We start from the raw sequence: 27866 nt of genomic DNA on the forward strand, positions 1-27866 counted from the left end.
TAAAGACATTAATAACAATCCCTTTATTTTACTAAAAATTGGCCCACTCAAGTTGGCCTTCGATTTATGTGCCATATTTCTTTTGCCAAAGTGGTGGAGGCAGGTGTTTGAGTAACTGAGAAGGTGGCACTTCCACAGCAACCATGTCATCCTCCAGGCTGTCAAACATTGCTAGCCACTGGAGGAAAAAAAGACAACAGTAAGATGCGAGATTCATACAAGATTTTAACCCTTTGCTGCTAATCACAAATTCTGTACATCATCAGCCCAAATCCATTTGGAAGCAGTGGCATAGCCAGGAGAGAGGCTTATGGATCTTCAGTCAACTCCGAAATCCAGCCGACTCTATAATACACAGATGCATTTTGAGTTTTGACCCCCCTCCGCCCCTTCGCACCTAAAGTCATGGACATCCCAGCCACCTCAACCTCTCCCCGTCCCTTCCCTTCCCCCCCCCCCCCCCCCCCCCAAAAAAAAAAAAATTCCTGGCTGCACCACAGTTTGTAAGTACATGGTTATGGCCACTAATTTTAAAAAGATTAGGGCAACACCAGCTTGCAAGCATCACAGTCAGAATTCTCAAGATGCAAATGGGATTGATGGTCATAAAACACAATAAATACCTTGAACTCTAAGCTCCTCCTCAAGGACTGAGACCCCATCTTTGCTTTGGTCAGCACCTGAAAGGTTGCATCAGTAGGTTTTAAAATCGTTGTCGCATTAAGTGTTTTATCCAAAACGTCGGTTCACTGTGACAATTCTGAATGGTATCAACCAGTCATAAAAACAAAACTGCTCACCTTTTTCTTGTCAATCAGAAAGAGCTCATGGTCGTTGTAGAGAAAGAAGACACCTTGATTCTTGGGGTCAAATGTGAGCCCTGTCAACGGTGACCTTGTCTTGAGGCTGAGGCTGCCTGCCGAATGCATCTGCTGGCACCAGTGGGTGTACGCTCCATGCTCGACGTCGAACTCTATAACCTGCAGCAACATCAATTTAAGATTCACACTCAAGACATGCAATAAGCATGAAAGTGACTAACACAAAAGTGGAACAGTGAGAGAAGTATAGATGGATGGATGCTAACAGCTGTACCCATTATCACGGGCAGTAGCTTGCACCACCTAGCTTAGAAACTAAAAAGCAAGACTATGACCATGCAGAACAGGAACTTGTGGCCAGGCTTCACATATATTGGCAATAGCCCGCCATGCTGTCAGGCTTGTTGGTCAGCAGCCAAATGTGGCTACATGAGAGTCCCCAAGTCCTCTAACATCTACGAAGTACACTAAGCATGCTGTATGGCACACATACATTATTTCTCAGACTTGAGCTGTCCATTAATTCCTTAGGCAACAGTCAAACTATACTATTTAATAGTGTAATTGTTTTAGTCATGCTTTGTAGCATGAGGTTTGGTTAAACATTACCTTTTTTCAAATCACCTGTCAGTTTTATTAGAGTAATTCTGATTGCTGCAACAGCACTTTCATTGCACTGATGAACGAACATGCCATATTCAGCTCGTAGACAGTCTGATTTTGGGACCATTTTCAAACATACACAGCACTGAGTGGAAACTCATTGATATGTTCCCAATTTTCATGTTTTCCCGGCTTTTACATTCAGGAGCGACGGTCCTGCTGCCGAGCTCCCATAGAAACGCATGTATTAATTTCCTCCATAATGCGTTTGCTTTCCTGGTTCTTGCAACCAAAAAGCCGGCAACATGGCACCGACAGCACTGGCATATTCACACGACAAACCAATCTGCGGACAGATATATCACGTGACAACATATCCACAGATCGTCTGCCTCCGAAGCGTATTCACACGGAAAAGGAGACGAGCAGACGACAGCGAGGACCAAACCACTTTGCAATTGCACAGTGCTGCACAACGCCAACAGCGCACAGTGGCACCATTATCCAAGAGCGAATGCAGCTTTTTTTCGTTACGGCCATGGTACAAATGCATTACGACAAAAGAGAATTGTTGCATGTTGCTGTTACGCAACAAGCGAGACAACACCGTGAGAGGCTCCTAGCTTTACTAACCCAAGGCATAACACAAGTATGGTCCTGTTTGAGGAGTCTATGTGTAGAAACGACGGATACCTGGGCTTGCGAAGGGATGTTTGCCGATGTCCTTGTCCTCGTGCACTCGCGCACAACACTTCAGTACACCACAGGCACAAAAAGGTTTTGCCCAACCTCGTTGGGTCCTAGTCTTGCCGGATGAAAGGCTGGACGGGTGTGCAGTAAAGATTGCAGCGTGCTAGACGAGTTATGAGAGAAGCTTCTTGACACAGACCCGCAGGAATACCAAAACTTGCAGCGCGTCAGTTGGGAACACATGAAGTAGCAAGCCAGCACTATTAAGCATGGATAACCTCTTAGTCTTTCCAATAATCCAATTTCTCTCTCAGCCGGGAACAGTTCCTGTAGCTTTTTTCACGCATGAAACCAGAAACTGTGCGACAAAACGAACCAGCGAACAGAGACAAAACGCAACAGTGTGCCATCATTGTTTTGCTTGCCTGTACACGAAAAATCCATGGAACCCTAGCCATAGATCGCGCGACGGGACCGCCACCCCGGGAGGGCGGAAGGAACTAGGCACGCAAGCGCTTGGAACAACGAAAAAGGAAGGCGCTACGATTCCTGTTGACGTACACAAAAAATCCATGGAACCCTAGCCATAAACAGCTTCGGTGTATAAAAAGTCCGAGGACACTTAAGCACTTCTTTTGAGTAAGAATGCGAAAGCATGCTGCCTGCGACGTATTGCTTCCGCCTCACGTTGTCGAAGGGCGTCGTCCTCTTGCCGCCTGGGGGGCTTTGAATTGCGATCCCGCTTGCACCTCACGCTTTCAAAAGGCTTTGTTCTGTCTCCTAACGTGTTTTGACGCTGCTCGTTCCGCCCGCTGTGTATTCAAAGCCTTGACAACAATGGTGGATTTCGTTGCCTGTCACCTCGCTCGTTGTGCTGCATTATTCAGCTCCCTTAGTTCGACTGCAGTGTTCTTGCGTGGATGGGCAGGTTTCGCTACTGCCGAGGTTGCAGCCACCGTGTTCATCGGCGTCGAGAGGAGCAGAAGCAGCCGAGCGCGCGCCACCGTGTTCCTTTCATTGGCGCGGGGCCCACAGCTCATGGGGTGGCGTTCCTTGAAACTCATGCACGCCAGCCAATGGGAGCCTCGTTCCTCGAAACTATGACGCGCGCAAGCCAATGGGAGCATATCCATCAAATCGCTGCTACAGATGACAGGCTACGCTCTATTGGGACAGGGGAATTTAGGTGCCGTTTTGTGTGGCTTCAAAAGCTGATAACGGCGGTTCGCTCCATGGGACAGTTAATGCTATCGAATTAAAAAATGTTGCACAGATCAAAGAAAGTTTACGTACACGTCATTCTCAATATGGCGACATACCGTGGGCTGGACGACGCAATGGTGGCGCACAATGGACCAACGTTGTGACGGACGTGGGGCCGCTACTTCTCAACTGTCATTCGTGGTAGCAGCCAAACGATCTTCAAGCACAGTACATCGAGTGGAGGGGATATAAGTGCAAAACAATCGCACGACAAACAGTACATGCAAGTTTGTTATCGTCGTCATCTACTTCAAAAGCCAAAGCAGTGAGAGAAAACAAAATAAAAAATGTGGTCAGGTGTAGCCACGTGACTTCCAGCCATGAGCTTTTGTGCTCATGTTTTGGTTTCGATTTTGGGCAGTTGAGTTGTTTTTGCTATATTGAAAATATACTTGACTCTGCAGCAAACTATTGATTCGGTAGACTCCCGACACCATATTAAATCGCCTGGCATAAGAGTAAAAAACATTTTTTTTGGTAATGGAGTGTCTGTGTCCCTTTAGAAAAGATTGCCTGCCACCGCCGGTGGGAATCGAACCTGGGTCCGCTGCGCACGAAGCGGAGGCGTTACCACTGAGCTACGCCACAGCGTTACCAAGCTGCTTTAAACTTAGGCGTTTTGTAGTACCTAATGCTCACTGCATGCGCTCTTTGGGGAACAAAATAGCGGATAAAAAGATGCCGTTGCAGCATTGTCAATGCAAAGGGTTCGTGCCAGGAGATGCGCTTTCACGTGCTCCGGAACAAAAAAGAAACAAAAGTGTTCGGAACAGCGCAGAGAGGAACGACTTTGTCTCTGGAGGGGGGAGTTTTGTGGTGGCGTTGCGGTACGCGCGGAGAGTGCGTGTTGAACGCCAACCAGCGCACACGAAATAGAATTGAGTCTTAACCAAATCTTTAAGTTGCATGGTTGCGTTTTTTCTGTCGTCCACTACAGGTCAGAAATCTATTTTGTTCCAAATCCTTTGTTCATCTAACGACTTCGCTGTGACTTGACTGTACTGTGGATTAACAGAGGACTGTTCAATTTTTTTTTTTATTTGACAAGCAAAACAAAGATGGCACATAGTCGCATTTTGTCTCTTTGCTAGTTTGATTTGTCACACAATTTCTGGTTCCAAGCGTGGGAGAAGCTGAAAAAACTTTGCCTGGCTGACGCGACACAAGTTCCGGTACTCCTCCAGGTATCTATCAAGAAGCTTCTGTCAAAACTCATCTAGCACGCCACGATCATTGCTGCACATCCACTACAGCCTTTCATCCAGCAAGAAGTTTTTGTGGCTGTGGCATACTGAACTGTTGTGCACGAGCGCGCAGGGACGAGGGCATCGGCAAATGCCCCTCTGCAAGCCCAGGACTCCGTCGCTTGCCCGCGTATCAGTCGCTCAAAGTGCCAAAAAGCAAGTATGAGCTTTTGCAAACATATTCGAGCTTTCAATATTGAATGTTTACAAACATTATCCGAACATAATTGGGCTCACGGCTACAGATGCTTACAAGCATTTTACGTATGTGTATTTTAGTTTACACCTACTTTCCCAGAGCTTATTTAAACCAACACCTACGAATGTTTGCAGAAAATAAATTGTTTCGTGACAATTGCTCTGTCTCATCTCTAGCGGCCCCTGGAGGGTGTTTTCGTTCCATACATTTTCCCGGATCAAATGTTTTCTTTCCCCCTGGTATCGAGCTTCTACTGTAAAAATCTTTAGATGACGAAATAACCTTTCACCGTTACCCTACAATATTCAAGATAAGCAAAACTGGAAAATAACTGGTTTCTCACACAAAGGAAAGGACGAGTGTCATAACTGATGGGGCATTAAGGGGAACAGAACAGAACCTGCAAGGGAGACAATTTGGTTTTCTCAAACGTTATGTTTAGGCTAGTTGGTTATTTGACATCTTCAGGTAAAAACAGCACAACTAGACAGGGACAACAGCACTGAGTCCCGTCTGCTCTTGTTCTTCGTCCTTGTCCAGCTGCGCCGCTTTTACCTCGAGACAATTAAGTTTCGAGGGTTATCGTACCAAACTAACTAATGGCACTTGTCACGTCCCAGCAGAGGAATCAGGATTCATTTACACCAGATGGGCATGCTTAACATACGAGGGATACCTGTCACACAGCACGCACACTATAATACGCCTCTGACAGATTCCAGGCACCTCGACCCGGATCTAAACCTACCAACTAGGGATCCATGGGTCGCCGCTTTGCCTTAGAGTCGTCACAGAGGTTAAAAGATATATAAAAAAGCTTCCCCTTACACACCTGGTTGTCACTGAACACGACCACCAAGTCACAAGACTTGGGAGCAAATCGCATTGCGGTGGGCAGACTGCTCCTTTGGGGCAACCGGCACACAACCTAGAAAATGGAAGCAATATAAAACTCTCAAAGACCTATCTGAGCACTTCATATGGTAGAAACAGAATGAACAGTACCACATTTTCCAGCGTATAAATCACAGTTATTTTTCCCAAATTTCTGTCTGCATGCCTTGTACAACGGTGCAACTTGTATGCGTTTCTTTTTATAGGTATGGACCCTAATTGAGTAAGATGCAGGCCGTAATGACATTTACAACAAAGGAGAAACAATAGAGCATCTGCCGACGACCTGCTTCTTTGGCCGTCCGAAGACGGTCCGGAGCGTGGCGGTACAGGTCCGCAGCTGCAGCGACACCGTGCGACTTATATACTAACAAGGTTTCCTCTAAAATGGCCGCTTATAGAGAGGAAGGAGAAGGGACTTCTACAATATGCAACTTAAAAACTGGAAAATATGGTAGTTCCACTACAGCAGTGAATAAATTGTCCATGGATTTGTTAGGGATTTGAGAACTGCCCGTAACAATGAAAGATGCAAATTATATAGCTTCTTTCTCCGTCCTCGCAATTTTCAATTTTCAGCACTTTTCAAAACTTGAATGACCTTGTATGCATTCGAAGAACACTAATGTAAACATTAAATTGTCACGCCATTATATGTACAGGCTGAGATCCCAGCCTGCAGCACCAATGGCTTGGCTACTGAATGTCAGAAAAGAAACACCTTAGTCAATGTTATTCAGAGCCAGCTGTACTGGGGTATGATTGCAGACAACCCGTTAACTTCATTCCCACAAATGAAATTACAGTGCTCTCTGTAATTTCATTTGTGTTGGTCATCGCATCCGCTATATATGGGCTCAATTGTATCCACTGGAAGTTAAATGTACTCACATAAAACAGTAACTCGCAGTACCCTAAAGATAAGCATGAGGCACTCATATTCAGCAGTCGAGATTGTTTTACAAAGGGCAAAGCGAGCCGCCCGATAAAGTAATATTGTCTCACTCAAAAAAGGCCAGTAAAAACAAATGAGCGGCGAGCTGGCATCACCTTACCAGGCCAGCTGCTCATTTCAGACCATGTTCAATTAAAACAAACTCAGTTTTGATGTGGCATAAATACAATGAGGGCAAAATAAATCTAAACCATTTTAAAAAAGTCTTGCACGCTCCAACACAGTCATTCACCACGACAGTATGGTCAGGTAGTGCATTTGTTTTATAAAAATATTGAAGAACTTACCTCAATCAAGTTACAAATGAAAACCAAATTTGTTCTATGGTTTATATACAGATAAGCTTTTTTATATGAAAAGTGAAAAAGTGTTCTTCTGGGTCACAAAGTCACAATGATTTTCTTCATTAAATCGAGCATCCCAAATGCCCACAAAAAAAATTCACAATGGCGCAAAAAAGGTTTGTTGGAAAATTATGGTTTTTAGTAGTAACTATTGAGTAAATAAAGTTTGCATTTTTATATTTTCAACAAAGAAACGCACCACCAAGCTGTGACTTTGCACAAAATTACAATGTTGGAGCATGCAATACTGATTTTTGACACTTACTTAAAGAGCGTTAGATCCACTTGACCCTAGCTGTAGAATATGCATTGTGGAGAGCTCAACTCTGTTTGAAAATATAATGAGTGGTTCAGATAAGATGCAGAAGTTATAGGTTGTAATGTTACCAGATTAAAATGTTAGAACCAACATTCAATGAGAACAAGACATCCAGCAGAGCCCACAAACACTATGTAGACGAATAGCATCTAGTACTGTCAATGATGGATGCCATCTTGAGGATTCAGGAAGCGTTACGGACTGGAACCTTTGCACAGTATCCCAACCACTAGCATTACATTTGGACAGAGCCTTAGTGCTCGGCGATGCATAGATCACTTATGTGGTGTAAAAAATGCCTTTTATTTTTCTAGAGAACACCTCGTACATTGAATATCAAGAACCTACTAGTCAATCCCAATAAAGCCAGATCACAAACCTTGTAGCTTTGTAAGCTGTACACAACAACATTGCTTTCGTTGTCCGCTGTTGCAAAAAACTTGCCAGAGCACAGGCAGGCCATGTAGACGTGCGTGGTGGCATCTATAAGAAAACAAAGTCAAGATGTTAAAATAATGACTAGAAGACGGATTTATACATTACAGTGACTTCAGTCAAAAACAACTATGTTTGGTTATTTCAGATAAGAATATAAAATTTCATGGCAGATGCAAATTTGACCAAACTCCCTATAATTTTTTGCTGAACATGTATCGTGGTATAAATTCTAAATGGATGCCCGCCCCCAAAAGATTTCCCATCCCCATCCCGTTTTTCTGGCCACATATCCGTGGTGGAGAACTACTGAAACACCACACTCCCCATCAAATTCATGCGATGTCTGACGAGACTCATTCCAGCCACCACGCTATTGCTTAGGGGGGACACTACCTGGGTATGTCTACTTTTGAACCGCTCACTCAATCGGCATGGTATTTGCAGGTGGCGTTTTTAGCCGTATAGAAGGAGGGCATGCAAAGTTTCGGCCCTGTGAACCAATTTTATTAGGTACTATACCCCCAGAACGAAGTGAAGCATAGCTTTGCATTAAATCTGCTCAATGAATCTATTCTTGAGAAATGGTCTTGATCACCACATACTTTTCTGATGGAATGCATACTGAAATACCTGTTGCCGGTTGATATGAAAAGAAATGTCAGAAAATATGCATTTTCCAGGTAAAAAAAAAAACTTAATGAAAAAAAAAATTGTCTTTTTTTCATTTACAAACCACCATGGGCGGGCGCATTCAATTGAAGGTTATACTGTTGTCATTAAAAGGACCATGAAATGATTTTTCAACTTCTTCCTCCTCAATCATGCAGTCGTGAGCTGCTTGGGCACCGGTACAATGACTTCAAACGGTCACAGTCTTTCTTAAACACGCCATGGAACTTGTCATTTGCAAGCGATGATAAGTACCATCACAGCACTCATTGGCCACGAAGGCAAATTCAAATATTCGTTGCCGGATGGATTGTTGACAAGTGCATACGTCCGTGTGACACAGTGCTCATGTCCAACGCGGCTCCCTCGCTCAGCTGGGAGAACTTCCGTTTCCAGTAGAAAAGCATACTTTACGTCATGGCCATGTGATTTCACATGTTGGTGGTCAAGTCCAGTCGAGTCGAAAAGAAAAGCAGATGCAAGTTTTCATCATTTTTTTGTGCAAAACTAAAGGCAAAAGAACAAAAACGAATTCCTGCTCGAGGTTCTGTGGACGTTGAAGATGAATTGGGGTCATCATACGGAAAAAGCTGGAAAATCATTTCACAGTCCCTTGAAAGGGCAACTCCGTTCAATTCTAAAAATTTTACGCTTACATGTGATTTCATTTTCCAAAGTACTACTAAAAAGCCCTACGTCTTCAGATTCACTAAATCTGGAATATTATTTCTGTAATCTTAGTTTCAACATCAGCAGATATAAAAACCTAAACTTTAGTTGCGACAGGCAACAATGATCTGGTGTCGTCGGAGTCATGTTCACGTCACGTCAAACAACGCGGTCCAAAAGGTCACGTGATCCTCTATGCGACGGCGGGCTAACGTAGAGCAAAGGGCGAGTGTCGTCTGCTCTGCAATTTTCGCCAATGTAGATTACTACAACATCCAATGGCGTCTGCACCACAGCGGCCCCAGCTTGCGCTTCAGGTTGGAATCTCAACGGAGGTGCCCGCAATTTGACGCGGGCTGATTGCCGCGTAGGCGCCATGTAACCGAGATCTCCGTTACACGTCACAAGATCCCCAGGTGGTCCATATTAATCATCAGGCCTCTGCTTGGGTGTGCCAGATGCCCTTCGTAGGTCTGGCACATAAGCTCCAAGTTCACATTTATTTTACCGAAAATAGCTGAGTCTTCGCACCTTGTTTCTACAGGCACGAAACATTTATGCTCGTACACTGGGAAACGCCCGGTGCGTAGTGCAACCGACGCGGTGGTCCTTTGACTGTGCATGTGTCTGCTGCTTTAGTAGCCTGAATTAAGTACCTTTATGAAGCTGTACGGCAGACTACACGTTTATTGTCAGTAGTAGTAAAATAGTCAGCGAAAATTATGAATGCCGAGATAAGCATGCTCCAGTGGACATTCATTTGGTTTCACAGCACAACTGATATTTTCACGCACGTTACTTTATTTAGCTAGTAACAGCAAATTAGTTAGTGTCATGAGCACAAGCAATCAAAACAGATCATTGCTCTGCAATTTGGTGACAACGGCTTCCCGAAGTTCCACCGGCACGGGATGTCCTTCCTACATTCAGATGCGCACTGTCATGTGGAAACTTGCGAAAGACAACTCCCGAGCTGGTCAACTGTTGGTTCGAGCAGGCAGCAAGACAACATCGTGAGCCTATGGCATCGCAGCTAGGCATCGGAGATCCGGCTCACGCTTGTATCGTAAACAAAGCGTCGTTCTCAAACTACAACAGCGGCGAGACGAAACAGACTGCTCTCAGCTCCGAGAAGCGCGCAGGGCAGCGCAAACTACGCATCCGTGTTACGGTGATCACATGGACACCGTTGAGCAAACACCAGGAGGAGAAACTCATGACGTCATCGTTCAATTTTGCTTTGAGAAGTAAAAACAAACAAAAAGTGAGAATGACGCAGACATGACTCTGACGTAGTGGCTCAATCTTGGCTGCTCCAACTCCGTGGTATTGACTGCGCTGTTGATTGCGCCTCACGTCGCACGCTAGAGTTAGCAGATCTCGGCGACTTGGCTCATTTGAGTTTGCTGTCCAGTTTATTAAATATAGACAGAATTATATCGCAATATTTGAAATGTGGTCTTCCTAGATGATACTGAAGAGGGCTGCATAGTTTTCTCAATATAAAAAATGAAGCAGAGTTGCCGTTTAAAGGAGTAGTGCAATGATTTTAATGTTAAAAGAATTAGCAGCTTGTATTCTCTTATTTTTATCTAAACACAAGCGTTATTCCGCTGCATAATCACAAAGGAAAAGACAAATTATTTGCCAATCTGCAGCCGCGTGAGGCAGTTATGGGAACTACGGTGAAACGTCTTCTGGGGGATACGCGGAAGTCAATAAAACCTGTCCCCCTCCGCTGCTACACTCGCCGTCAGCCCCGTGGCAAACCATCTTTTGTGTCGATCGCTCGCCGCAACCTTCAACGATGCTAATCCTTGAAAAGTCTACAACCACGGAGGAAGCGGCTGAAGATCTGAAGAGTGGACCCAACGCTAAACCAGGTGGTACCCCAGAGTATGTCACTCGAAAGACGATTGACCTTCGATTTGTTTCATTTTTTTAAAATAAAATCTAGTACGCGCAAGAAAACCCGGTTTTCTGTTCTTCAATCCATAGGTGACACAGATTGATTCCCGCAGTGAATTGGCCAAAGTCAGAAAATGGTTACACCACCCCACCCCTTCAAAGCATAAAAGCTGAATTCGAAACTGAGTCTTTTCTGTCTCCTGTGTTTGGCGCATTATGGCCCAAGTTGTTACTGCGCCAAAAAACCCCAAATTCATTCATTCATTCATTCTGTCTCCTCCCAAAAGGCTTTGTGACACTGAAGGATGGCAGTACAATATTTTACCCATCGTTTGCCCCAGATTTGACTACTTCAGCTGCTCACCGGCTGTACGAGCCAAGCAGAGCAAGATCTGGATGAAACATACAGCCTCTTTCATAGCGACAGCCATTTTATGACACAACAAAAATATGTAGCTAGAATTTTTGCTTCTGAGGGCAATTTATGCACTGCAAATTGCTAAAAACTAGACTTAACTAGAATAGAGAAAAAATAAAATGTGCCTCATTTCACCTGCAAATATTTTAGAAAACTATTTCTTAGTCTACATGTGAGATAGTATTATACATGTTTCAAAGCACTGGAGATATATTTTTGTGGTAGGTGAAAGCTATAGATAATTTATAATTCAGAGTCTGCACTGGAAGAGGAACTTGCCCAATGTTTCTTTCATCTTTGGGAGAATTTACATGCCAGCACAGAATCTCTATTTTACTATGCCTTCAAATTAACGCTAAAAAACCACTGACGCACCTCCAAAAAATTTAAGCTTGCCTCGAACATTCTGATAAACCCGGGAAGTACAGAATGGGTCGTGCGTTCATTATGCGTGTGTTATGACTTGGTTATGGGGAGCTTTGGGTGGTATGGAATGCGCTGTACACATGACACAGGCTTGTGTTGTACATACATCAAAATTATCGAGACAACTTTAAATTTATTCAGAAGTGAAATGTGTCACAAGCATGCTTTAATTAGACGTTTTTCATGGGGCCTGCTTCTTTTGTGGGTGAGTCTAGCAGTGGCATAGCCAGAGGGAGGCGCTTATGCCTCCTCCTCCCCCTCGCTCCCCCAATATTCCCGGCCCCATAACATGTCCTGCGAATGAACTGCGGTGACAACTGAAGAGCAGCACACCCTGCCACACAGCGATTACACACAATCACACTGTACACCAGCCATGACGTCACAGTGTCACGGTGACATAATGGTACCACGTGCCGTGACATCCGAGTAACGGGAGATGTCCCCACGCCACATTTACACCTTTCCAAAAAACGCTCCTAGGCCGCCGCTGTCACCGCGTTGCTGATGCGGCTGATGCGACTCTCGTCCCCTATATCAGCTAGAAATTTTCTGCCACTCTCTTGGACTGTGAAGACCCGCTCAGTGTGGTTCTCTACCTACGTTTTTGCGGTTTTGCATTCAACGTTTTCTAGCCCCTCTTGTAAGTTTCCATTTAATTGTTTTTATGCAGGCTGCGTACCCTTTCTGGGTTATCTTCCACTGTGAGAAATAAGGCTGGTAAGTGTCTGCCATTCAAGCTTTCACGGGAAACGAAGGAGGTGAAGGACGCCGAACAGCCCTCGACGTGATTTTGCGAACATTGTTCTCCCCCCTCCCAGAGATAATCCGCGAAAACTCAGTCATCTCCAAAAATAGTTGTCCGGGTTGGGGTGGGGAAGCGGTCAGTCGCGTTGGTTCTTTTGCCTTGGTGCTGCTGTGAAAAAAGGAAGCTCTTCCTTCCCAAAACGAAATCATCTTGGATTCTGTCCGATCGTCAAGATGTGACTCTCGTTGACTGAGAATGTTAATTATTTGAGATCTTTCTCAAATAAATTCTTTCTGGATAACGCTGCATAGTGTGGTACGTACAATATATTGTTTGAATGTTAAAACTTGCTAAATGGTGTGTCCGTGTCCTGTTCATTGGTAAACACGCTATTTGCGAGCATGAAAAAAATTCTTTTTGACAGCTAAGCGCTTTGTCGTTTGACATGCAGCGAATCGCGTGGCGCCGTCAAAACTTATCATAAAGAAAACAACAAAAACTAGAACTATACATTCCAGTCGCATTCGTTCTGTCGCGTGCGTACCCAACAAAAATAGTTTCTAGGTTTTTTATTGCTTTTAGTTTTTTGTTTTTTTTAAATGTGGTACAATGCTTTGTCAATGACCTCGGGAAAATACATGCGCCATTAAACACAAAATACAACTGGAAAAAACGAGAATTTAGCCGCCAGCAGCGTTTGAAACTGAGCCTACGCAGGCTGTGCCTATCAAAATCACAGTCCACTCGGTTAGGGTTAGCAGGGACACCGGTGACAGTCTAGCCTCAAACCCAGTGAATGGTCTCGAAAACAGTTTGCTGCCCCTGGAGTCAAGTGCTTCTTGGAAAGGTGTTTAGTCATAGTGCCACGGGGGGCATCGTATAAAATTTCTCCGCTATATTTAATGAAAACTTTTGCCCCTAAATTGAGCAGAAAAGTTTCCGCAGCGTCATGACGTCATGGGATGCAGCAAAGATGTTGTCACGTGACAGTCACGTGATATCACGCGACATTGTGTGTCCAATAGATTTAGCGGAGAAAGTGTTCGGTGACACTGCAACGTCGTGCCACGACTCGCATGAAACACCCCGGAATCGCGAAACCAGGCCAATAACAGCCGTTGCCTTAAAAAGTAAAGCATTCGAGCCGTTCAAGGCAAACTCACCTGGTGTTGTCGGAATGGTGTGCAGCAACGTCGGCGGCATCCCAAGTTGGAATACTTGGACGGCACCGTGGACGGAGAACACCAGGAGGCGACTGCAGTCTTCCGTGAAGAGCAGAAACCTCGCAGGACCAAGCTCATCCATCAATGGGGCCACCTTCTCAAAGGATGGTGCTCTTCCGTCCCCCTCCTGCCAACACAAGCCTCGTTTCAGTTGGTCTGCTCCGCATCGGGAAATGAGACACTCGAGAAGATTTATGTCCTTGAGAGTAAAGGCTGGTTCACACACTTGCGGCGACTGCTTACGACCGTGTGACTTAAAACCTCCTAATATCTCTTTATTTTTGTTACACGCAACATTTTTTTAATCTTAAAAAACTTATGTAATTTCATAAACGACCGTATCTCATAGATGGTATGTAAATTTGATCTTGCAAACACTGCAAAACCTTCACTCTAGTAAATACAGGTCCAGGGTCACCTAATAGATGGCGCCAGTGTGCCAGTATGTTCTCTCGTAAGGGATTGCAATAACTCGGTCCTAAGCGAATGCAAGTGTAAGCTTGCATTTGCTTAGGACAGGACCTAGTATGACTCACGAGAGTGCGCGTGAACAGGCGACTGTTGGCGTAGCAGCTGGCTCCCAAATTACGGAACGCAGCTCCTCACGTAATCCCACGTCACGGGTTAGGTCATAACTAGAATTCCGTGTTTTCGGTAAAAATTGATAAACCCCAAAAATTAAACCCCCGAGCCGACTTTATAGAAATTGTGGAAAACCGAAAAACTCAGAATTCGAGTTGTCCTTGAAAATGAAAAACCGTAGCTTCATGGGAAGAAATTCCGCACCTACAGCTTTATTTTGTGCCAACACAGAACACAGCCTCCAACGAACTCTCCGCAAGGCTGCTTCTTTGTTCGGAAAGAAACATTCCTTATCTTGTTTTCTTTTCTTATCAGTACCAGGTGTTTTACAAGTATTGGAGTATGCGCATGCTGCCTGGAGGTCGAGGGCAGAGCCGTGTATACAGAGAGTTTGGTCAATGGGAGGCGCGGGCAGAGCCAGGGCGGGCACCGGACGCAGAAAGTGGGCTTGGCATGCTCTTTAGGCCAACCAGAAGCCGAAAAGAATTTCCTAGTGGTGGTGGTGATAAACAGATTTGGTCGCTTTAATAAGCGTGTAAGAGTTAAATGTAGTAACCCTTCATGGTTGAAAATTGGGTGCAAGTGATGTTTCGATCATGATCATGCAGAAAGATGAAAGAAACGAAAGCACCGCTCAACTCTGTTTTGCTTGCACAGAATGTGACTGCTCGGAAGGCAGATTCCCGGCCCTCGGCGCTTGCCCTGCGGATTATGTCGATCGTTCCACTAGATGCACTCTTCCACCATGATTTTGGATGACCGTGATTAAAACATCACATGCACCATATTTGCAGTCACCGAGAGTTACTTTGATGCACTTATCAGGTTTGTTTCTCGCGACCACCGCCAGGGTATTATTTCCGGCTTCTGGTTGGCCACATTAAAATTTCTGAAGACGCCTTGGAACACGCCCAGCCCGCTTTCAGCCAATGGCGCCTCCTTGTCTCGTCTCGATCATTCTGATCAACCCGGTAAGCACATGAGTATGTCGTGCGTACAACCCATCTGAAACCACCCTGAGCTCCCCGTAACCCAGTGTAGCTAACCAATGCACACATCATGTACGCACGACACATTCTGCCATCCCCGGGTTTATCAGAATAATTGATGCAAGTTCAATTTCCAGTCTCTCTCTCCAGCACACCAAGCGCTTCTGCCGTGCTCAACGGTAAAGTCCCCAGAGTTGCACTAGCTTCATTTCGCATGGAGTTCATAATCGTGCACCGCGCCCGTGAATAGTGTGCTCATGGTGCACGTGCATCGGGCTCCACTGCTTTGCACCGGAGTGCATGTCGAGTCCCACCACTCTGCACCGGCGTGCTACGAGCAGCGACCGAGACGGGGCAGCATCTGGGTCAGCTCGATGGGCTCAGAAATTTTGCTCACTACTGCAGGTCGACATACTTATTGAGCTTAATATTAAATGGCAGCTTTGAAGAAAAGAAAAAAGTTGACACGCATTCGAATAAATACGGTAGTTCTCCGCAGCTGTGGAAGTGCATGCTAAATAAATTGCTGCACGAGGTTGGCCCCGAAAGGCGTCATTGATTGTTAAATTCTTTTATACCCCAGAAAAACAGACGCAACAATAAGCTGTAATTCTGTCACCTCACCAGATTGACACGGTAGAGGAGCACCCTGTCGGCAGTGGAGCCAGCCAGCCACTGGCAGTCGGGGGAGACGGCGGCACAGTGGAACCGGGTCCCTTGCCTGGGACGCACGTGGGCCAGGAGTGCCGGCCTCGTGGAGAGAGGTAAAGCCTCGCCCGGTGCACCTTCTTGAGACCCGGATGAGCCAAGCTGCCAGAGCTCCAGGTGTGACTCACCATTGAGAACAAGGTGGCCACTGGCCGATGCTAGCTGTACCGCCGAGCGCTGGTCCACCATAAATGATACAAGAGGTATGCTCAGTCGACTCCACGGTGTAGTCAAAGCACAGGTGGTTTTACAGTCCCAATTCTAGCAAGTTCTAAAGCATCGTGGCTACGGCTAAAGCCGCTGAATTTTGCCAGATAATCCGTTCGTTCACCCCTAAGCTGAGACTATGGTGGGAGCCATGTCCTCGCTGGATCAATCAGCCACCGCACTTTCGTCACCTGACCCAACTTTTTGCGCGTGGGTATGGGCAAGAGCGTGACGACGGGGCAAAAGAAATGTGTCTGCCTGGTCCAACGAAAATGTAGCTTCCATCGCAGTCTCAGCTTAAGGTTGAACGGAGTATAGCATCCGCAGCAAGCGGAGAATCGAGCAAATTGAGTTTGGGAACTGGTTGATGCCGGCAATCCTGGGGCCTAAAAAAAAGTGAAAAACATATGCAAAATATTTATGTAGAGACTGTGAACTGGTGAACTACAACAGGTCGGACGATAGACGTGTAGGATTTGGTACTCTGGAAATGTTTGGTGGCTCTGGCTGCCACAGTACCATCCTGTCTAGGGCTTCTTTTTCTACTTACATTCTAACCTACAACAAGTGTCCCTCTAACGAGCCTCCTCAGGCCGACCCAGAAGAGTGGTACCTTCAGAAATTCTGACACTGAAAATGCATGGACGTACCACAAAATACTAAGGAAGCATCTGCTACAGTAGAGGTGCACCCAAGCTTTCTTCCATAAATGTTGGAAGTGGTCTGTGAACATAAAGTATTCATACTTACAGCTTAGGTAAGTGCCCAATCCAGAACTATATTTTTCAATTTTTATTACATACCTACTCAATATTTCTCAGTCACTAGTCACAGGCTCAGCAAGAGATAGCTTGACACAGGTGTAGTTTTTAATAGTATTTTCAAATGCTGCAAACAACCTTACTCCTATGGGCTCAATATAAAATAAACAGAACAAAAACTGCACTTCCGAAAAATAACATCAACTCTACCGGGGTCGTGAGAGAAAATGAAGCCCAGTTTTTCTATTTGCATACAAACTGTGCATCACAGGAAGCTGTCATTCCATCAGAATATGATGCTAGCAGTGGTGATAAAATGTGAAAGTTTGAAAACACAACGTTACCTGGATCAAAAGATAAGAAAAAAAGACTAAACTTCTTTGTGAGCAGACGTCTATACCTAAGGCATAATATCTGCCAGACTTTTCTTGTTGACAGGCTTTTTTTTTTTTTTTTTTTCACCGACAAATGTTAGTGGCACCCACAATGTCATTTTTTTGTTTGATGTCGGTAGATGTAGAGGTAGATGTCGGCTCACAGAGAAATTTTGTCTTTTTCTTTTATCTTTCGATCCAGGTAGCATCATGTTCTCAAACTTTCGCATTCTATCACCACTGTTAGCGTCATATTCTGACAGAGTTACAGCTTTCTGCAATGGGTAGTGCATTTACAGGGGCCCAAAAACTAGGTTTCATGATCTCCGAAGCCAGGATAGTTTATTAATGCCAAGGAACTGGGATGCCCTTGGAAAACTTTAGTCGTTAACTGTACTAATGAACTATAATTTAATTAAGCAAAATTTAAAAATGCATTCCAATATACCTCAAACGATAAGTGTTTTGTGAGTGATGTTCGAGATGAAATGGCCAAGTAGGTGTCCATTCCTGCATGAATAGAAACACATAAACTTGTATAATACCCCAAGAAAAAAAAAAAAAGAAAAAAAAAGCAAATTTTTAAATCAAAGCAGGCTTGTTTAGGGATAACACCCAAATGGTTTACAACAAAGTACCATCATTCACTTTAAAACAAACCCTTACTATCGCATGAGTAAACATACATATATGTGCATATCCTAAATGTCTTACTGCACACAGTGGAGCGAGACCTCCAGAACACACAGACTGCATGCCTAAAAAGTGTTCCTTCAGTTTCTATTTAATGTATGAGTTGTTTACAATGTTGAAAGCTCACCAATTAACCAGACCAAAATCTTTATTGCAAGTAAGAGATTAACCAGTTAAGGGGGAAGTACGCCATAATTTTCACTTTCGCACAAAACACTTTTTAAGCTACATCACCACTCACGACATGCCATGGAAAGAAAGGCGCCAAAAACTGGGACAGAGTAAAGAAGGCGACAACACAAGGCGCTTGTGCTGTTGTCTTCTTTACTCTGTCCCAGTTTTTGGCGCTTCTCTTCCTGCACTAAAAACCAACTAGCCCAACTCACCATTTTGTTTCAAGACATGCCTGTAACATATTGAACAAAGCGACCAGGAAGCCCAATAAACACATCTGAAAGCTGCCCAACCAGCAGATGACATGACACCTTGAAGAGGGCCACATGGGAGGAGAAAGGTTCCCACTAACATGGCATAGCAACTGGATACATAGCAACGGGATACTTCGGCACTTGAGAGCGCTGGGAGTCCACTGTAAGAGTAGTCAGTCTGCCCGACTAAAGCTTCAATGTGTGCTCCTCAACATTTCAATCTGTACCCGTTTTCGCCTCAAGAAAAAAGCAAGTTTTGTGCACTGTTCATACGCGGCGCGAAGTAATTCTCAAGAGATTTGGTGGTCAGAGGAAAAAGCAATGCTTTTGGCATTAGGAATGTGTATGTCTTAATAAGAGAACATACATCTAATCTACAATTCACCTGCATATATCTTAATTCTCTACATTAAGGGAGATATCAATAATGCTTTGCAAAAAGTCTGACTTTTTTTTACTACGGTTCTTGAGGTGAAAACGGGTATACTAGTTTTTTGGGGTTTTTTTTAATGAAAGGGGACATCTCTTGCAATTGTGAGCATTACCTACGGTCTGAAGGACATGGCGATTCCTGCTGGAAGACCGATCCATAAATGCCATGGTTGCACATCCTCCTTTAAAAAGACTGATACCTCATTTTGAGAGTGAATTTGACCCCTGCTTGGCACATACATTGAGCTTTCTTGATACATGGTATGTACACTGTCTCCTGGGTGGTGCAAATTTAAATGACAGCATGTGCAGAACGCCATGCTCATAACTGAAAATGGCACAAAGTCGCAAGCATATTCCATAACTTAAGATCTGCAGGACAAAGCACGAACACAGGACTCTGATTACATTTGCATACTTCCTCCATCAGAGATGTACGAAATCAAGAACTACTAGCTCGCATGCATTGTTTTTCTTCCTTATTTTATTTGGTAGTTCAGAAACGTGCATGCTTCATGCGTCGAGAACTCGATCGCACCGATCCAGCGCTTTCACCGCGCTTAATCTGTAGCAAAAGAATACATTCTCTTTCCTTGCACCGTCACTGCTGCAGAATGTCACGCTACGCACTTTTCTGGTCATTGTAAAAATGTTTTATTTGCATTTTCTACCGATGATGTGTTTAATCGTATTGAAAGACATCATGGGCAGCTTGGTTATTCGTATGTACACCGTGCATGAAGAAGACGCCAAACCCTGTTGCTGTTCAAAAAATGTGCTGCAGAACAGTTGCTAAAACAAATCTGCAAGTCATTTTGTGGTGCGAAATTTTCTCCGGATTCTTTTTATAAAATTTGGTCCACAGTATTTTTATAGATGATTTAAACCAGAAACATTTGTTATTGTAATTTTAGGAAAAGAAAAAAAAAAGAAATAAAGCTGGAGTTCCTTTTTAACCGAACATTCCTAAAAAACAAAACACAAAGTTATGAATGTCCTTACCTCCAGAAACAATCCAATCTTTGGCACAAGCCAGGGCCCGGACATCATGTGTGTGATTGGTCCTTTGAAGAGACTTCACCCATTTTTGCGACTGGCCGATCCTGGTGAACTCAACTACCAAGGGATCCACACCAGCAACGTAGACACTCTTCTCATCCTGTCAAGATCACCACATGGCCAAGTATAAGCAGACTGCAAAGTGATCTCAGACTACTACGCTGAGTAAAGCCGAATTGTACATTAATTCACAGCGCTTACTGTGCTCAAAGAAGTGTCATTTATGAAAAAAAAAAAACAGGTTTAATGAGTTCACGTCATATTATGCACACTCTGCAAATTATGCACACTTACGCTTGGCAATGTTTAGCTTAGAACTGACAGAACTCTATATGTATGACCTGCCAGCCTTTTACTCTTCTTTTACTTAATTCAGTGATGGAAGCGGCATATGAGTTTTTGTAGCAGGTTTCGTAGTAGCAGGCAAAATGTTGGTTTGGAGCAGCTATAGACCATTTTGGAGCAGATCCCGACATGTTTCCAGATCACTTGAAAAGTAAATGATAATTGCATCGCTAAATGAGTCAATGTCTAATAATAATTAAACAACCCCTGAAAAAAAAAAAATTTTTTTTAAAGAGCTTGGTTGGGACACACGTGTCAAAAAAAATAATTTTACAAGCAAAAAAATTTTAGAGCAATGCTGACAACGTGAGACGCAATTTAGTTGGCAGTCACCTCCTTTCCACTTGTATTCTCTCTTGGCATTTCAGGCGCGTAAAGGAGAGGTGGATCGGCTTCGCCTTAACGATCGAGATGGTCATTCCAGAATGACCCATGACGTCATGGACTGTGCGCAGAATTTCAAATAAATCTTTCGTTGTCAATATTGTCCTAAAAAAAAATTGTTTTTTTTTTCTTTTTTATGTGAAACAGTTTGGGTGGTGTGCCAACCAGACTGTTTGAAAAAAACAATTTTTTTTCTTTTCAGGGGCCCTTCAAGGGTTCACCTTTGATACTGAAGTCTATCATATATATATATATATTATAATATCATATATATATTATAATTATGATACATAATCATAAAAATACAAAATGACACAAAACTGCCTTTTTAGAAATAAGGCCCAAGTTAAAATAAGTTTCCTTTATAATAAATATTAAGGAGAAAAAAAATATTGAAAAATGAATCATAGCAAGATACTTCAGTTTAGATAAAGTGTCTCTCTGACTCATTTTTACGACCATAGTTAATATAGCCTGTCAATATCATTTATGTAAAATTCTGGAAAAAAAAAACAAAAACATATTCACTAAAACGTTGACCAATGAAAATATGTTCAATCAAGATTTATGAACCTGCATACCTCAACATCCTAATATCATCAACTGCAACCTCCCCCCCCCCCCCCCCCCCCCCCCCAATATAACCAAAAGTTAGAGTTTAGCTTTGAAAGTGGCACTCCTAATTCTGCAAGAGTTAGGAGCATTAGAGCCAGAAATGAGTTATTGGGAGCACATTTGAACAACTGCCGCACGGGAACTGCCTCGACCACTTACTAAAAAAATAGGTTCCATTTTTTGTTTTGTTGTTCTTTCTCGGCACCGCTCTTTAAAATTAGAGGCTTACCTAGCATCGAGACCAAAAAAGGCTGACCTGTAACAATACTGAGTATAATTTCCGAGCCCAGCGCACTAACCCATGGGTGTCCCCCCGAGAAAGCCCCTTCTTTTAACACACCGATGCAATGCAGAGACGCTCAACGCACGTGCGCCTGTGCAAGGTTAAGGGGGACGCGAGCAGCAATTAGTGGCGACAGGCACGTAGCCAGGGGGTGGCCCATGGGGCCCGGGCGCCCGCCGAAATCTTCTATCTTGCTGGGACCTCCTCTGCCCCCTCCCCGTCATACAGCATTTTGTTATGGGCAGCCCCCCCCCCCCCCCCCCCCCCCCCCCCCCGAAACAAAATCCTGGCTACGTGCCTGAGTGGCGAGATGTTTTGGTGGCGCCCTCCTATGATTTCCTCTCGTGACGTTATTACCTTGCGAACAACATGTTCGACGGTGTTCGTAATAAGATGGTGGAGGCTTGAAATTATTGCTCTCAAAGCAAGATTGCCAACACCGTCAAAATTGAAGTTCTTACATTGCTCTTATTTCCACTAATGAAAAACCCTCTGCTGACGTCATAGTCAGCATTCGGCCAATCGTGGAAGGCTGATCACGGACGTCGCCAATAGTGCCACGGCGTGGAGGCATGCGACTGACATGGAAATCAAGTGATCTCATCGGGAGTATGAGACCCTGGTTTTGTCTTATCCCATCAGCTGCCATACTACCATTTTATTGATTTTTCGCACGACTTCTAGCTCTGTGACATCACTGCCATAATCACCTGGAAGTTCACACGATGACGTAGCCAGGGCGGCAGACGAGGAAATTTTAACTACCGTAAAATATATATTTTCCCCATTTTCCTTCTCTTCTACTTCTTTCAATGTTAAATTATATTTTTGCCTTGCCTGGCACAGGTGTGAAGCAATTTTAAGCGAAAATGCCATTCTCGTGCGAAAGTGAAGCAGATTTGCGTTCATGGCACAATTTGATGCAAATCGCCAGCACTTCTATCACTGTTGATTTCCAAAACATATTTTGCCCTCGTTCACGTAAATTCACACATTACAGCACAGCAGCAGTATAGTTGCCTGAAGATGTCACTTACCCCGCTCAAGCAGAGAGTCAGGACATCGGCATTATGCACCCTGGAACTCTGTAATGAAAGCAAACAATGGAATTAATGCTGTCTTTTTTATAACGCAACACTTGGAGGGATCACTCGCAGAGTAATGACCATGGCACTATTTTTTTCCCATTCTAAATTCCCATGCGTCTGTGACTGGTCACCGACAGTATATTTTGTGCTGCTTTGTTCTCTCCACCTACCACCACATTCAACCGTCCCAATAGTGTTCAGACCTGACACAGTGAAGACTGAGTAACTGACACATCACTGACCCACAGAGCTTCTCACGACAAATTGGCTACTCACCGATATCAGAGTAGCTGTTGCTCCATCCCAAAACGATGTACGGCCACAGGAGTCTCCGCTAATGATGGTGAAGTCACTGAAACGCAACACTCCCGAGTTTAGTCGAACTAATTGCAGAACCACTTAAACTGTCTCACCTCGTCACTGTCAGACACCAGACAAGCGTTTCCCTGTTCTTCTGCATCCGGCCAACTGAGATGCGGTCAATGATATGGCCAGACTTCACGTTCCAGATACGAATCAAATCTGATGACCCTGTGACAATTATATCCCCATCTTTGTGCCATGCAAGGCAGAGTATCCGACCTGGAACCAAGTAAAACCACAGGTGGCAGTGTTGGAACATCAAATATTTACAGAGTGCTTTTTCATGACACAAGCAAAATGGTTCGAGCAACAAGAATTCAACAGCCAGCTAGATCAATGGGTTGCATATTGTACAAGTTTAGGAAGTGAATAACAAGACTGCAAGCTGCATAAGAGCCATGGGTTTTCATCGAACAAGCAAACAAGCTCCAATTGCAATAAACTCAGAGCTAGGTCACCTGCACCAAACGATGCCTGGACTGAAGTATTTCTGACAGCAATCGAATATTGTGAATACTCGTACAGCAGACCAAAATGATGGGTTTTTTTCCCATATAAATATTAATGTGGCAGTGGAGGCCGACATGTCTAGAACATATTGTCAAACGAATGTGCAAGATGGAAGATACACACACAAAAAAAATATTCACCTTCCTGCTTGTTCAGTGTTTTGAAGAAATTCAGGCCATCATCCGCAATCTCAAAGATACAGACATAGCCCTGTTCAGTGCCCGCCTATGAAAAAAATTAAAAACATTAACTTGCCAACTTTTATCACAGTGCACAATGACAAAACATTCATACTGCACAGACCTCAAGAGCTAGCATCAAATTAAATCGAAACAGAACCAGTGGAACGTATGAAAGTATGCTGTGAATTTCTGCATCAAAAAGGATATCTTGGTGTATGCTTACCCATTCCATGGCTAAAACATTAAAACCATAATTAATCAAGCTGAATACAAAAGGCAGGCAATGTCCCCCCAAGGCAAAATACATAATAAAACTATTGCACACCTCCCCCTCCACATTCTTAAAAATAATTACAATCAAATCCAGCCTGGGGAGTCTGCCCAACATTTGTTGACACTCAATCTTTCTGCGCCACACCTTGCAAAAAAATTTATTTTTCTTACAGGCACACCTGCCAATGAATAGTGACTGCAGTAGCCATGTCTGCTACCTTTCTTATTATGTTAGTAAAGGGCAAAAAACACCGGAATCAAAATAAAAACATTGTTATGATCTCATGTAACATATTCAAGTGCCCTGAAAAACTGACTGATCATTTGGCATCAACAAAAAAAGACTGAGGATTTCTATGACCTCACTAGGTCTATCCCAAAAGAAATGGGGAAGGGAATGACTGCCGGTTCCTTAGAATTAATGGTTTCAACACACTTTGGCCAGAGAACTCTGAAATACTTAATGCTTTCCACAAAATATTATTTGTTGGAGAAACCCTCCTTGGTTTGTGTATAGTTTTTGCTAGAGGTCATATTTCTTTACTCTTAATAAATGAACAAAGCTTCACCACTTCTGATGAATAAAGTAAATTGGGAAAGGTAGGATTAAAGTAACCCTGTGGCGATAGCTGCACAACGAAAAAGTAGAGCACAAGAGATTGTGCCGGACCACCAATTTGTAGTGCGTTCATCATTGAGTACAGAATAGAATGTGTTCACCCAAGCTCAAAGACCGTCGCACCATCTATTCCCTCCTTAACGACGAACATGCTAAAAACTGGTGACCCAGTTGTGATCTCACAAATTCAATCTTGTGTGCGTGTACCAGCGACAAACAGACTATTTACAAAATCTCAGTCATTACACAACAAGCAAGCAGCACAATAAGAAACTACACAAGTGGTAAGCCAAAACACACACCAACACAACTTTGATCAAATAATTTGGAATCAACTCCAGCTTTCTGACTAACAGATCATCCATCTATGCCAGTTAAAATGCCCACTTCATGTGATGATTTTTTGGGCCATGTTCTATGAATATTCATAGGTAAAGTGTGCTCGGTATTTTTTCGTCACACACAGATGAAACAACCCACTTCTCCATGATGTTTAATTTGTATACAGCAGTAAGACAAATTCACTACACGCTACTTATCCTGTCACTATTGTAATCCTCTAATACACCCCTGCCCCCCATTGTTGTGGATAGGGTCCACTATCAGGACTGCAGTTCCACAAGAAGCACCCAAAACATCAATGCTTGAAAACAACTGCCCTACATACATCAGATGGCATTGCAAGGGGCTGGTCATACTGGGGAAATACACAAATGCCTACTCCTTTAGCAACCACTCTTGAATACTCACAGCAATATGAGTCTGTTGGTGATTCTCTGCCAAACACCATGCAGGGCCCGACATCACAGCAACAGAATACTGAAACAACAATGCCATAATGGTGTTCCAAGTACAGTCACAAGCAAGTCTGTTAAGCCCACTTCAGACAGGGCAACTTTCTCAGCAATTTTGCGGTTGCTGGCGAGGTGTTCTCTAGCTTTCCCCAGATTGACATGAATTGCTGAGATCGGGTCCGGCTCGAAATGAGCGAGCAACTCTGAGCAACTCGAAGTAGTGTGAAGCGGCAGCAGCCAATCAAGGACGCAATATTTTCACATATACCCCAGGCCGGTGATGATGACAACTAACAACTTGGTTCTGGTTTGAAATTAATTGTTTTTGAAAATAAACCGTTTCAGAAAGATGAGTTAGCATTCTCAATGCCATTTAAAGGTATAAAATCATGTTTATAGTGCATAAATGTGTATCTAAATAGTGCACGAAAAATAAAATTGAATAATGATGATGATAAAAAAGTGCAGCAAATGGTTGCTGCATATGAATGCAGGCAGCGCGTGTTGCTGGTGTTACGACGTCAAGTTGTTGGGAAAAATTGCCCAGTCTGAAGCGGGCCTTACAGCTCCAGTACCTTCGGCTGCAGCTTAGCGAGGTTGTATTCCGTGATGTGCCCGTTGAGACCTGCGGTGAAAAGCCGCTTGCCATGCCATACCGCAGCTTCGATGGAGTTGTTTGGGTCTCCGAGTATCACCTGCAGTGAGGAAATCCAATGATGTAGATCGAACAACGCACTAAAAATTTAGCACCAAGAAGGAAATGTTACCCCTTCAACACAAGGTGTGAACTTGAGGTTCCAGATTTCGATGGAGAAGTCCGACCTGCAGAATGTAAAATACAACCGAGTGTAAGATGAGCATGCTTAACGTACGGTTGGCGCTTGAATTAGCACATGCTGACTTAGGGTTACCAACTCTTCAATGAAGGAAGTCGGGACGGGGGGGTTGCAGCCCGAGGGAGGAGAAGGGAGATGCATAGGGGTTTTATACAAATGATGATGATAACAGGCGCCCACTGCGATTTCCGGCTTTGCCAATGCTCTTGCATGCTAAGGTGGCTAAAGCCTCGCAGCCAACGCTAGACACTGCTCCATTGCTTTGTGTGATTTGTGCGAACTTCGTGTTTCGCAGCGTGGCGCGCATTGTTGGGCGTACGTTGGATCACATATAATATTTCTAACTCGACCGTCTGGACCGAATCCGGGACATATAGCTGTCCCGACAGGGACGATGCGAGACTGGGGACGCTTTATGAAAAGTCGGGACAGTCCCGCAAAATCTGGGACGGTTGGTAACCCTATGCTGACTGCGAGTTTCGGCAATGTTCATTTCATACCAATAAGATTGCTGCCCTTGGCACACAATGAGTGGGAGCTCGTTCTGTGCCTGTAATGACAAGCTTAGCAATGACGTCTCGTGAGACCTATTGCTCGCTTAGAAGCAGCTCTGTGGTGTAAAATAAATTGAGTGAAGGGTAAGTACACTTCTAGAACGATATAAACAGCATGGCAGACTGGTCGATATGAGTGAAAAACTTGTATCATTTTGAAACATGTTAGTACAGCCTTATGTTACAAGGGTGACCGGAAAAAGAGCTCACCCGACAAAAAGATCATAAACTTCTTCGCGAACTCGGATATACGCTAAACGCTCCTTTCTGTAGACTCGGACCAAAGCTCATGGGATCAAACTGGACCAAACACTGTAGCATGCTGAAGCGAGTACGGAACCGATCATTCTTATTCTTCCATCTGTCATGTGTAGGTGAAGTTTCCTATCAACCCCTGTGCAAGGGTTGTGCCACAGCAGCTGCTGGTAATAAATCAAATGAAGTAAATTGCGATCGGCCTTGCTTCCATTGGTGCAATTATTCGGTGGCCTTATGTCCTAAAATTGTTAGAGGGGTTAATTGACAACGATACTGAAGCAGCATAATATGAATCATCCAATACACTCACCTAACTACAGCCAGCTTCTTCGTTGACTTTTCGTACGCCAGAACATTGACGGCTTTGGTTTCGGGTTGAAAAAAGCGAACCCTGTGAACGCGATACTTCAGCTTGGAAGGCACTTCCTCCGAATCATTCGTTGGGGCCGCTCGTTTCATGTTAGCTTCTTAAAGCAGAAATCAAATACGCCTAAAAAGACAATTGCGTATTACTTCCTCAGGCAGGCTCGCACGGATTAGTTACATCGTTTAAACTGCTGCACCGGGAGGAGCACATGGCATACGGCATGCACGCAAGCGAACTACACCGGTTACAGCGCTACACACACACAGGAGGTTGTTATGGATGCGTATGGACATACACAACGGAGGCAGAGCCGTATATGTAGAGAGTTTGG

At 44.0% G+C, this 27866-nt stretch overlaps 1 protein-coding gene across 1 annotated transcript; it reads right to left on the bottom strand.

Moving 5' to 3' along the window:
- Positions 1 to 27855, bottom strand: LOC8036975 (U3 small nucleolar RNA-associated protein 4 homolog). The gene is made up of 17 exons (XM_029981020.4): positions 27479 to 27855; positions 26288 to 26342; positions 26096 to 26215; positions 25477 to 25545; positions 23793 to 23877; positions 23193 to 23361; positions 23056 to 23131; positions 22729 to 22776; positions 20008 to 20164; positions 17901 to 17962; positions 16027 to 16287; positions 13772 to 13958; positions 7712 to 7815; positions 5653 to 5748; positions 801 to 980; positions 624 to 680; positions 1 to 178 (listed from the first exon to the last, which is right to left on the bottom strand). Exons 1-17 carry the CDS (start codon positions 27625 to 27627, stop codon positions 65 to 67), a joined length of 1989 nt encoding a protein of 662 aa, XP_029836880.3. The 5' UTR covers positions 27628 to 27855; the 3' UTR covers positions 1 to 64.
- Positions 27856 to 27866: the final 11 nt, after the last annotated feature.

Source organism: Ixodes scapularis, unplaced genomic scaffold (assembly GCF_016920785.2).
Source record: "Ixodes scapularis isolate PalLabHiFi unplaced genomic scaffold, ASM1692078v2 PGA_scaffold9__187_contigs__length_104089568, whole genome shotgun sequence".
Classification (NCBI taxonomy): Eukaryota; Metazoa; Arthropoda; class Arachnida; order Ixodida; family Ixodidae; genus Ixodes; species Ixodes scapularis.

Coding starts and splice junctions, on each gene's coding strand:
- LOC8036975 (XM_029981020.4), bottom strand. CDS start 27,627: ATGAAACGAGCGGCCCCAACGAATGATTCGGAGGAAGTGCCTTCCAAG. Junction 26,343..27,478: donor AAGAAGCTGGCTGTAGTTAG/GTGAGTGTATTG, acceptor TACATTCTGCAG/GTCGGACTTCTCCATCGAAA. Junction 17,963..20,007: donor AGATTGGATTGTTTCTGGAG/GTAAGGACATTC, acceptor CTATTCATGCAG/GAATGGACACCTACTTGGCC.